Source organism: Melanerpes formicivorus, unplaced genomic scaffold, assembly GCF_026170545.1.
Source record: "Melanerpes formicivorus ecotype bairdi unplaced genomic scaffold, bMelFor1.0.p_v2 SCAF_89, whole genome shotgun sequence".
Taxonomy (NCBI): Eukaryota; Metazoa; Chordata; class Aves; order Piciformes; family Picidae; genus Melanerpes; species Melanerpes formicivorus.
In genome coordinates, this window is record NW_027142441.1 from 1,637,640 (window position 1) to 1,649,925 (window position 12,286).

The 12,286-nt window shown below is 55.7% G+C and overlaps 1 protein-coding gene across 3 annotated transcripts in view; it reads right to left on the bottom strand.

Annotated features, from left to right (window-relative positions):
• MIB1 (MIB E3 ubiquitin protein ligase 1) overlaps positions 1-12,286 on the bottom strand; it is a 109,805-nt gene that overhangs the window by 90,698 nt on the left and 6,821 nt on the right. For all 3 annotated transcript variants that reach the window (XM_068165496.1, XM_068165495.1, XM_068165494.1), the window contains exon 2: positions 3,535-3,706. In XM_068165496.1, coding sequence (XP_068021597.1) covers positions 3,535-3,706 — 172 coding nt within the window. The remainder of the gene's footprint in view (positions 1-3,534; positions 3,707-12,286) is intronic.

Sequence of the window (12,286 nt, forward strand, 5' to 3'; positions counted from 1 at the left end):
AGAAAACAGCACCCACTGCTGTGGTGCACAGCCCAGATCAGCACAGAGTCAGTGTGCTTGGAAAAGCCCCTTCAGAACAGCCAGTCCAACCATTCTCAAGCTGCCAAGGCTGGGGCTAAGCCATGGCCCTCAGCACCACAGCTCTGCCTCTCTGAGACACCTCCAGGCATGGGGATTCAGCCACCTCCCTGGGCAGCCTCTGCCAGGCTTTGACAACCCCTGCAGGGAAGAAGTTTCTTCTAGCACCCAACCTAAAGCTTCCCTAGCACAACTTGAGATGGCTTCCTCTCCTTCTATTACTTGTTCCTTGAGAGCAGAGCCCAACCCCCACCTCCCTGCAGCCTCCTCTGTGGGAGCTGCAGAGAGCAATGAGGTCTCCCTCAGCCTCCTCCACGCTGAACACCCCCAGCTCCCTCAGCTGCTCATCCCCAGCCCTGATCTCCAGACCCTTCCCCAGCTTGGTTGCCCTTCTCTGGACCTGCTCCAGCCCTCAAGGTCCCTGGAGTGAGGGCTCAAAACTGAACCAGCATTTGAGAGGCAGCCTCCCCAGTGCCCAGCACAGGAGGACAATCCCTGCCCTGCTCCTGCTGCCCACACCATTGCTGCTCCAGGCCAGGCTGCTGGTGGCCTTCTCAGCCACCTGGGCACCCCCTGGCTCCTCTTCAGCTGCTGCCAACCAGCACCCCCAGCTCCTTCTCTGCTGGGCAGTTTGCAGCCACTCTGCCCCAAGCATTGAGGGGATTGCAGTGACCCAAATGCAGGACCCAGCACTTGGCCTTGCTGAATCTCCTACCATTGGCCTCAGCCATAGATCTATCTGCAGAGCCTTCCTACCCTCCAGCAGCTCCACACTCCCTCCCCAGCTTACTGTCATCTGCAAACTTACTGGGGGTGCCTCAATCCCCTCCTGCAGACCATTGATAAAGACACTACAGAGAACTGGCCCCAGCGCTGAGCCCTGGGCAACAGCTGCCCATTGGAGTTAACCCCATTCCCCACTGCTCTCTGGCTCTGGTCATCAGCCAGGGAAGTGTCCACCCATGCAAGCCATGAGCAGCAAGGGGTATCCCAGAGTCAAGAAGCAAATAGGCAGAGTTTATGATTCCCTTCATCCAAGCACCCTTGGATGCCTCCTGCCATTTTCCCTGCAAGACCTCCCTGACATTCACTAGCCCTGCTTGGCCTTTGTCTCCTCCTTCAAAGAGCTCACCAACATCAGTTTTTCTCAGCTAAGCTTGAGCCAATACACAGCCCCTTGGCTGATGAAGCTGCCTAGAGTCTAGGTAAGAGCTGCAGAGCAGAGCTCAGTGGGAGTAACCAAAGGCATGGAGAAAGGGCAGCATCTCCTGCAGCTCTGCACACTGCATCACATCTCTTCTCAAGACTACAGCTGGTGCTTTGCACACCATAACAGACCCCTGCACACTACAGCTAAAGACATAACAAGGAGAAACCTGGCACATACTCTGAAAGGCAGGCAGGCCTTCTAGAGCCAAGTTTGTCTTTTGGTACCTGTCCTCAATTACACTAAGCCAGCACTTCCTGCCCTTGAATCCCCTCCATGGGGCAGTTTGAAGGCTCAGCTGGGCAGGGTGCTGGGCCAGCCTATTCCAGCTCTGCTGTTACATCCAAAGGTTGGACCAGATGATCCTTGGGGATGATTCTGGGTGATTCTCAGCCTCCTTTTGCAAGCACTGGAATTGAGACATCAGATTTGGTATCTTCATAGCTAGATCTGCTGGCATGAACCTCAAAAGCAAAGCAGTTATGTTTTGACTCAGGCACTGACCTGGGCATTGGAGCCATAGAGGGCAGAAAAAAGACCCACAGTCCCTGCAGGACATGATCTAGAAGTCAGTGTGTGTGCTCCAACCACTTCCCTCACCTGTGGAAGCTCTGATAAAAGCACATCAAGGAATTACCACAGTTAATAAGCCTTCCTGCTCCAAGGAAAGGAAATACATCTTGTGTGACACACACCAGATTGAACTGAGTCTCACATCTAACAGGAAAGCTTCCAGGGATTTAATGCAAGAACAGTCTGCAGTTAGCCCAAAGGTGACACCACAGCACACAGCCTTCACACAATGGTCAGGCAGAGACTTTACCATAGCTCTCCAAGCACTTAGGGACAGGCCAAGATCACTGCTCTCACTTAACTGCTGGAGGGAAGACCGCATTGCTTTCCACAGCTCCCTGAAGGGAGGTTGGAGTGAGAGGGAGCAGCCTCTGCTCCTTGGTGGCAAGGGACAGGAGCAGAGACAATGGCTCCAAGCTGCCCCAGGGGAGGCTCAGGCTGGAGCTCAGGAAATGTTTCTGCCCTGGAAGGGATCTCAGCCATTGGCAGAGGCTGCCCAGGGCAGTGCTGCAGTCCCCATCCCTGGGGGTGTTCCAGCAGCTGGTGCTTAGGGACATGGTTTGGTGCTGACCCTGCAGTGCTGGGTGGAGGGTGGGACTGGCTGAGCTTGGAGCTCTCTTCCCACTGGATGTGTTCTGTGATTCTGTGATAAATCAGGACAGAGAGGGCTTTGGACTTAGAGAATTTCTTTCATTCAAGACAGAGGAACACAGGGAATGCCAATGCTCAGAGTTCTGTGCTGGCAGACAGTAACAGGTGCTTAGGAAAGGAATAGCAAACCCAAACCAAGGGCAGAACAACCCCTCCCAGCTTCCTTTACTGCTCTGTCTGAGCAGTTTAAGCAGTTCAAGACAAAGGTTTTGTCTGCAGAATGTTCTGCTTTTCACAGCCCACAAAAAGAGCTCTTCCTCTCAATCTGTCTGCACCAGTTTTGAGCCTATTTGAGCTTTCCCACTCAGGACTTCATTACAAAGCACTGTGTGACGGATCATACACTGTGAAGACTGCTGCCTCTGTCTTACAGCTGCTATCACAGTGTCACAGAATCACCAAGGTTGGAAGAGACCTCAAAGATCATCAAGTCCAACCTGGCACCACAGACCTCATGACTAAACCATGGCACCAAGTGCCACATCCAATCCCCTCTGGAACACCTCCAGGGATGGGGACTCCACCACCTCCCTGGGCAGCACATCCCAATGGCCAATAACTCTCTCACTGAAGAACTTTCTCCTCAACTCCAGCCTAAACCTCCCCTGGCACAGCTTGAGACTGTGTCCTCTTGTTCTGGTGCTGGTTGCCTGAGAGAAGAGACCAACCCCCACCTGGCTACAACCTCCCTTCAGGTAGCTGTAGAGAGCAATGAGGCCTCCCCTGAGCCTCCTCTTCTCCAGGAAGACTGCAGTGAGGTTAAAAGGATCTGATCAAATGCTAACTTTTTTCTCTGCTCCTCCCTTTTGGTCATTCCCAGGTGTTCCAAAGACAGGCCCTAGCTACCCTCCCTCACAAAGAGGCAGAGCCAGCAGCTGGAGCCACAGCTCACATCGTCATCCTACCTAAGCCCAGCTTTAGTGACCAACTCTGCAAGCTAACCACGTTTCACTGCCCCTGTTCAGCTGCAGGAGGGGGAAAGGCAAAGCCCCACAACAGCCCAGCCAGCCAGCAGCAGGCTTTACCTCTCGCTGCCCGGGGTGGTGATCCTGTAGAAGCGGTGCCGCAGGTGGTGCTTGTCGCCGTGGTAGCAGACGGTGCAGAGGTCGTAGTTGGTGCACTCGGCGCACTTCCAGCGGATGCCGATGATGGGCTGCTGCCGGCAGGTATCGCACATGGTGCCGTCGTGCTTGATGCCTGCGGGCAAGAGCAAGGCTGACACGGCGGCCACGCCCCCGCCGCCCGCGCGGCACGCCCCCCGCCGAGGCACGCCCCCCGCGCAGCCCGCCGAGGCACGCCCCCCGCGCAGCCCGCCGAGGCACGCCCCCCGCACCGCCCGCCGAGGCACGCCCCCCGCGCAGCCCGCCGAGGCACGCCCCCCGCGCAGCCCGCCGAGGCACGCCCCCCGCGCAGCCCGCCGAGGCACGCCCCCCGCGCAGCCCGCCGAGGCACGCCCCCCGCGCAGCCCGCCGAGGCACGCCCCCCGCGCAGCCCGCCGAGGCACGCCCCCCGCGCAGCCCGCCGAGGCACGCCCCCCGCGCAGCCCGCCGAGGCACGCCCCCCGCGCAGCCCGCCGCGGCACGCCCCCCGCGCAGCCCGCCGAGGCACGCCCCCCGCGCAGCCCGCCGAGGCACGCCCCCCGCGCAGCCCGCCGAGGCACGCCCCCGCGGGGGAGCCACAGCCCGCCAAGTGAAGGACGGAGAAGGGCTGCTGGAGATACCCTGGCAGGCTGTGTGAGCGAGGGGAGCCAACCGCAGGACCGCGGCACCTTCAAGGGGCAGGGACACCTCCTGCCAGAACAACTGGCTCAGAGCCCCAGCCAGCCTGGCTCTCAGCACTTCCAGCCTTGGAGCCTCCACAACGTCTCTGGACAACCTGTTCCCATGCCTCATCACCCTCCCAGGGACGAATTGCTTCCTAATGGCCAGCCTAAGCCCAGCTTCTTCCAGCTTGAAGCCATCACCTCCTCATCCTGCCACTCCATGCCTCTGACAGATGTCCCTCCCCAGCTCTCCTGGAGTCCCTTCAGGTGCTGGAAGCTCTCCCTGGTGCCTTCTCTTCCCCAGGTTTAACAGCCACAACTCTCTCAGCCTCTCATCATGGGAGAGGTGCTCTGGCCCTCTGACCCTCTCCACGGTCCCCCCTGGATCTGCTCTAACAGTTCCCTGTGTTCCTAGTGCTGGGAGCTCCAGAGCTCATAGTACAACAGGTGGGGTCTCACGAGAGGATGGACTCTGCCTCCTATCTCCCATCGCTGCTCTGCTCCTGCAATGTTCTCTCTTTTCTCAGCTCAGCAGCCAGGGAAGCTGTGCATGACTATATCCATCCACACAAATCAAGGAAAGAAATGAGAAGCCCTTCAACTCCCGGTTAAAGGGTCAGAAATGCCAGTACAGCAAGAGACCCAGGGGACCTGGAATCCTCTCTCTGGGTGAAGGGCACCTTACACCAAGGCTGCTGTGCTCACCTGTGCACAGCTGCTTGGAGATCACTGGTGTGCCTTACACACCGTGCACAGCAGAGGAGGGAAGTGCTTCTCTCTGGCCTTTTGAACAGAGGGGGAAAACTAAGCCCTCCTGGATAGTTGCCATTGGCCTCATGAAAAGCTGTTGCCTCTTTGGAAGGAGTTTGCTGCTTTATACCTTGGGGTTTTTGAAAGCCATGTCCCAGATGTGCTCTACCCAGGCTTGCACAAAACCAGAGTGCTCCAAAGACCCCTTCCCCCCCCCCAGCTTTGCCAAGCTGCAGCAGAGTGAAAGTGATCAGTTACAGCTTCCACCCCTGCATTCCAAATACACTCCACAGTCACAAGCTTATGAAAAACCCAACTCTGCTGCTGTTTGTAAGGAGATGAACAAGGGAAGGGAGCAGCACTGGCACTCAGTCTGCAGCATAAAACAGCACCAAGAGCTTGCAGCAACACAAAAACATCGCTAGCCACTCACCCTTAAGGAAACCAAACCAGCCAGCCACAAAACCAGGGAGGGCAAGAGTGGGGTTTGTGCCTCCAGAAGGATGCTTTTGGAAAGCATTGCCAGCTTCACTCTAAACCTGTCAGCCTCTTGTGCCCCACACCTGAGCCTCCTGCAGGGAAGCAAACTCAACAGCTGGGAAGCAAACCTGCAGGAAATGCCAGAGTGTGATCAGCTCACAGAATCACACAACAGCTGAGGGTGGAAGTGGCCTCTGGAGATGGTCTACTCCAACCACCACTGCTCAAAGCAGGGTAAACTGGGGCCAGCTGCCCAGGCCCACATCCAGCCAGGCTCTAAGCACATCCAAGAATGCAGCCTGCTACAGTGTTCAGTCATCCCTAGAGCAAAATTGTTCCTTCCCACTCTTAAGTGGCAGCTCCTGTATTTCAGCTTGTGCCCATTACCTCATCCTGGATCCATCCTCTCTACAATCTCTACCAGGTAAACACACTCTTGAGCTCCCCCTGAGCCTTCTCCAGGCTAAACAGCACCAGATCCCTCAGCCCCTCCTCACACCAGATGCCTTAAGATCCCTCAAACGCACCTGCAGCCCTTCTCTTGGCACATTCTGTATGTCCCTGTCCCTCTCACACTGGGCAGCCCAGACCTGGACCAGTACTCCAAGTGTGGTCTCACCAGGAGAGAGTAGAGAGGACAGAGCACCTCCCTCAGCTGCTGACAGCACTCCCAATGCACCCAGCTGCTGGCTCCTGGTCACCTGCCTGCCCACTGGCACCCACGATCCTTGCCTGCAAGGCTGCTCTCCAAGCAGCTGTCCCCAGCTTCTGCTGCTGCAGGGCTCACTCCTCTTCAGGTGCATAGGGAGGGATAAGAGATTCCTCCAGCTTGCCAGGGTCCCTCTGAATGCCAGCAGAACCAGCTCATGTTCACTTCTCCTAACAAGAAAGCTTCTCACCCCAGCCTCAAGTGTAAGTGCAGTTTGGAAGACTCTTGATTAAATTGTCCTGATGCATGACCACTGGAGTAAACAGCATAAATACTCACTTAAAGCCACAAAAGGCAACACATTTGGAGGACAAACTGCAGTGAGCACTGCAGAGACCTGAACAGCTCTTCAAGGGCAGGGGAGAGAGCCTTCAGTGACCACAAAAGCCCTGAAGCTGCTGATGCCACACTAAATGCTCACTGTACCTCCCTGATGCCACACTAATTGCTCACTGTACCTCCCAGAGTGGTGCAGCAGCAGGGCACCATCCACACCTTCCCCACGAAGCCTGGGCTGAAGTGGCAAACATTTAGCACAGGGAAGTCCTATAACCCCTGCCATTAACTGCCAGCTCCTACTAGCAGACAAGACACCTGGGATACCAAACCCATTCTTTAAGTACCTTCCCCACATTTAACAGGTGTTTGCTGCCTGAGAACAACTAAACCCTGCTGGCTTTCTGCACAGGAACATTTGGAAATCTCCTCCAGATCTTTTCCCCCTGCACAACCCCTCAAGTGGCCTTGTTGCCAGCATGGAGGGTTAAGAAGGAGAAAGCTGACTCCCTGGTTATGCACACTGAGATTGTGATGGCTGGGACCTGCTGAGCACACAACTGAGGATCTTAAAGGTCCTTCCCAACCACAACAAGTGCAACCATTCTCTGACTCTGCCAAGGCTGGGGCCTCATGCACCACAGCTCTGCCCCTTTCAAACACCTCCAGGGATGGGAATTCAGCAACCTCCCTGGGCAGCCTGGTCCAGTGTTTGAGAACACTTTAAGTGAGGAAGCTTCTAATAGTCAACCTAAACCTCCCCTGGTGCAACCTGATGACACTCCACAGGACAGCAGCAGCTAGAGTAACAGCCATGAATTGTATTGCACTGGTGTACTGCTCCTTGGGAGTCCTCAAGGGCTGGGGCATTACAAGGATTCAGATACCTGTTGATGCTTTGTTGCCTTCCTTAGACAAGTCAAACCAGACATGGGGGAGACCTAATAGCAGCCTGCAGTACCTGAAAAGGGCTACAGGAAGGATGCAGAGGGACGGTTTGCAAAGGCCTGCAGGGACAGGACCAGGGACAATGCTTTGAAATGAGAGAACAACAGATTTAGGTTGAATGTTAGGAACAACTTTTGGACCATAAGGTTGGTCTCTTCCAACCTTAGTTATACTGTGATACTGTTTGCAGATGACAGCAAGCTGGGAGCAGATGTTGGTCAGTTAGAGGACAGAAGGGCTCTGCAGAGGGACCTTGCCAGGCTGGACAGATGGGCAGAGGCCAACAGGATGGCATTCAACAAGTCCAAGTGCCAGGGGCTGCACTTTGGCCACAGCAACCCCAGGCAGAGCTACAGGCTGGGGGCAGAGTGGCTGAGAGCTGCCAAACAGAGAGGGAGCTGGGGGTGCTGATTGACAGCTGCCTAAACATGAGCCAGCAGTGTGCCCAGGGGGCCAAGAAGGCCAAGGGCATCCTGGCCTGCATTAAGAATAGTGTGGCCAGCAGGAGCAGGGAAGACATTGTGCCCTGTGCTCAGCACTGCTGAGGCCACACCTTGAGTCCTGTGTCCAGTTCTGGGCTCCTCAGTTTCAGAAGGACATTGAGAGACTTGAAGGTGTCCAGAGAAGGGCAAGAAAGCTGGGGAGGGGTCTGGAGCACAGCCCTGTGAGGAGAGGCTGAGGGAGCTGGGGTTGCTTAGCCTGGAGAAGAGGAGGCTCAGGGGAGACCTTCTTGCTCTCTCCAACTCCCTGAAGGGAGGTTGCAGCCAGGTGGGGGTTGGGCTCTTCTCCCAGGCAACCAGCACCAGAACAAGAGGACACAGTCTCAGGCTGCACCAGAGGAGGTTTAGGCTGGAGGTGAGGAGGAAGTTCTTCCCTGAGAGAGTTGTTAGCCATTGGGATGTGCTGCCCAGGGAGGTGGTGGAGTCCCCATCCCTGGAGGTGTTCAAGAGGGGATTGGATGTGGCACTTGGTGCCATGGTTTAGTCATGAGGTCTGTGGTGCCAGGTTGGACTCAATGATCCTCGAGGTCTCTTCCACCCTTGGTGATACTGTGACACTGTACTGTGATAAGGGTGGTGGAACACTGGAACAGGTTGCCCAGGGAGGTGGTTGAGGTCCCAGCCCTGGAGAAATTCAAGGTGAGGCTGGACAGGGCTCTGGGCAACCTGATCCAGTGGAGAATGTCCCTGCTGAGTGCAGGGGGTTGGACTGGCTGAGCTTTGGAGCTCCCTTCCAAGCCAGCCCATTCTGTGATCCTCTGGTGCCTGGCTTTCAGGGGTGGTATTTGCTGGAGGATTTTTAACCAAATGCTAAATTTGCCTTTCACACAGCAACAGAATTTCCACATCTCTGGGTTCTTGCTTTAAATGGCTGCTGACCCTCAGGCAAGACTGTCTGCCAAGGACCACATTTCTTCTGGATGTTGAGTGCTGCAGGATTCTTCAGTTTGTCCAAGCAGAAGGGGAAAAAAAGAGCTATCACCAGGAGGCACAGGATACAGAACTGGGTCACCTCACAGCAAACTGGAACTTGCAGCCAATGAGGCAAAGGCTGCTGGGCAAAAACTCTGAAAAACTACCTGAGGAAAGCACCAGGAAAAGAAAACAAAGCTATGTGACTCTAAAGTCATTCTACAGACTGCAGTGCCTGGGGCTTAAAAGAGAGCAGTGTTTGTCTGCAGCTGGAGCCTCTGCTTCAGTCTCATGTCTCCATCTCACAGCCCCCTCAGCACCACCCTGCCAGCTGGAGCCTTTCTTCTCCCCTCTCCTGACACCAGCAGCAACAGCCACTCCAGTGCACACCTCACCCACCCAGGCTGCCCCATCCTGTCCCCTGTGCCAGCAAAAGGCTTCTGCAGGGCTGAGCTGTAAGCTGGACCAAGCAAGGCAGCCAGCCAGAAACAGCCAGGAGGAAAAACATTCAGCTGGCTTGGTTTGGCAGCACAGCTCTCTGTGGGGCAGTGCAGCACTGCTGGCACAGCAAAGGAGAGCTGCAGGGAGGCAGCAGGAAGGTTATCCTGTCACAGGATGTTTAACCACTGCACTCAGAGCTGGAGGCAGAAGTGGGTTTGTGAGCCTCTGGTGCCAGCCAGCTGAGAGACACTGAACTTCATCTGCTGGAAAGAGGTGCTGCTGCTGGATCACAAAATGCCACAGCTGACCTCTCACTCATCTTCAGAACACAACTGAATGTGAGCTACTGCACCGAGACAGGGAGTGACAATGAAAGGCACAGGCTTGCAGGTCAGGAGGAAAAGCAGCTCACTTCCCAGCTGCCAGCACAGGCATGGCTTGGGAGAAGTGCAATTCACAGCCACTGGAAAGGAAAAGGGGAGAGTGAGAAAGACAAAAATGAGAACACCTTCTGCCCACACTCCTTTGCAGATGCAGCTTCACTCCCTCATAAGCCACTCTCCATCATTGTCCTCCAGTCCTGGCTCACTGGTGAGGTCCCAGCTGACTGGAAACTGGCCAGTGTGGTCCCCATGCATAGGAAAGGTCGGAAGGAGGAACCTGAAAACTCCAGGCCTGGCAGCCTGAGCTCAGTGCCAGGGAAAGTGATGGAGCAGATTATCCTGGGGGCAATAACTGCACCTGAAGGATGGCCAAGGGCTCAGGTCCAGCCAGCATGGATTTAAGAGGGGCAGGTCCTGCCTCTCCAACCTGATCTCCTTCTATGATCAGGTGACTGCCTGGTGGATGTGGGGCAGGCTGTGGATGTGGTCTGCCTGGACCTCAGCAAGGCCTTTGCCACCATCCCCCACAGCAAACTCCTGGCCAAGCTGTCAGCCCCTGGCTGGGACAGCAGCTCTCTGAGCTGGGTTAGGAACTGGCTGGAGGCTGAGCCCAGAGAGTGGTGGTGAATGGTGCCACAGCCAGCTGGCAGCCAGGCACCAGTGGTGTGCCCCAGGGAGCAGTGCTGGGCCCTGTGCTCTTTAACATCTTCATTGATGTTAAAGTTTGCAGATGACACCAAGCTGGGAGCAGATGTTGGTCAGTTAGAGGGCAGAAGGGCTCTGCAGAGGGACCTCGACTGACTGCACAGATGGGCAGAGGCCAACAGGATGGCATTCAACAAGTCCAAGTGCCAGGGGCTGCACTTTGGCCACAGCAACCCCAGGCAGAGCTACAGGCTGGGGGCAGAGTGGCTGAGAGCTGCCAAACAGAGAGGGACCTGGGGGTGCTGACAGACAGCTGCCTGAACATGAGCCAGCAGTGTGCCCAGGGGGCCAGGAGGGCCAAGGGCATCCTGGCCTGCAGCAGGAAGAGTGTGGCCAGCAGGAGCAGGGAAGTCCTTGTGCCCTGTGCTCAGCACTGCTGAGGCCACACCTTGAGTCCTGTGTCCAGTTCTGGGCTCCTCAGTTCAAGAAGGACATTGAGAGACTTGAAGGTGTCCAGAGAAGGGCAAGAAAGCTGGGGAGGGGTCTGGAGCACAGCCCTGTGAGGAGAGGCTGAGGGAGCTGGGGTTGCTTAGCCTGGAGAAGAGGAGGCTCAGGGGAGACCTTCTTGCTCTCTGCAACTCCCTGAAGGAAGGTTGTAGCCAGGTGGGGGTTGGTCTCTTCTCCCAGACAACCAGCACCAGAACAAGAGGACACAGTCTCAAGCTGTGCCAGGGGAGGTTTAGGCTGGAGGTGAGGAGAAAGTTCTTCCCTGAGAGAGTTGTTGGCCATTGGGATGTGCTGCCCAGGGAGGTGGTGGAGTCCCCATCCCTGGAGGTGTTCAAGAGGGGATTGGATGTGGCACTTGGTGCCATGGTCTAGTCATGAGGTCTGTGGTGCCAGGTTGGACTTGATGATCCTCGAGGTCATTTCCAACCTTGCTGATACTGTGAGACTGTTACTCCCAACTCCTCCATCCCCCTTTTTCTTCCCAGGGGAGACAGAACCACAGAGGAATTTTGGTTGGAGAAGACCTTTAGGACAGTGGAGCCTAATCATTGACACTGCCAAGTGGCAGACACCACTAAAGCATGTCCCCAAGCACCATGTCTAATGTCCTCAAAAGCCCTCCAGGGATGGTGACTCAGCCTGAGCAGCCTGCTGCAGTGCTTGACCATCCCTTCAGTGAAGAAGCACCAATGAAGATGGGAAACAAGTGGCTATGGCAGTTCCTAACAGCTCCTCACATTTTCCCCCTGCCCTAGCCTGGCTCCCCTCCATGTGCTGGAGTCCTCCAGGAACACACTGCTCATTCATGGGCTGCAGCTTCCTTCCAGGCTCATCCACCAGCTCCAGCAGGGGATGCTCCACAGGCTGCAGGGTGATTGTCTGCTCTACTGTGGCCCTGCACAGGCTGTGTCACTGGGGTCTCCATCACCATCTCCCTGCCAAAAGTCAGTACTGAGAAACTGATGCTGGGGAGGGAAGGAGGTAATGCTGAAGACAAGCTTTGCTCAGGGACTCAGCACTGAGATCTTACCTTTCAACTCACTTTCACCACAGAGCAAAGCAGTTTGTGTGGTGTGAACCCAAGTGCACTGCACAGGAGCAAGCAGGAGACTGGGCCAGGTGTAAGCTCCAGATCCAAACTGAAATCCTGCCCCAAATGCTACCTCTATCTGTCACACAAATCACTCCTGCTCTCTGAAGGGCTGTTTGGGACAGGGAAATGCCATGCAGAGAGTGTATGCATGGGAAGAACACCTCAGTGAAACCACTGCAATGCATTAAACATGCCATCAAACCCCACAATTCACACAGCAGCCCTGCAGCTGGCCAGCTGTGCACCATGTCACCTCTGAAATGAGAGAAGGCAGAAGCTAAACCTCAATATCCTTCTAAATTCCCTAGGAGCAGGCTGTTTCAAAACAGCACCACTTCTGTATCAGCCTCTCCCCTGCACTGAAAAACCCC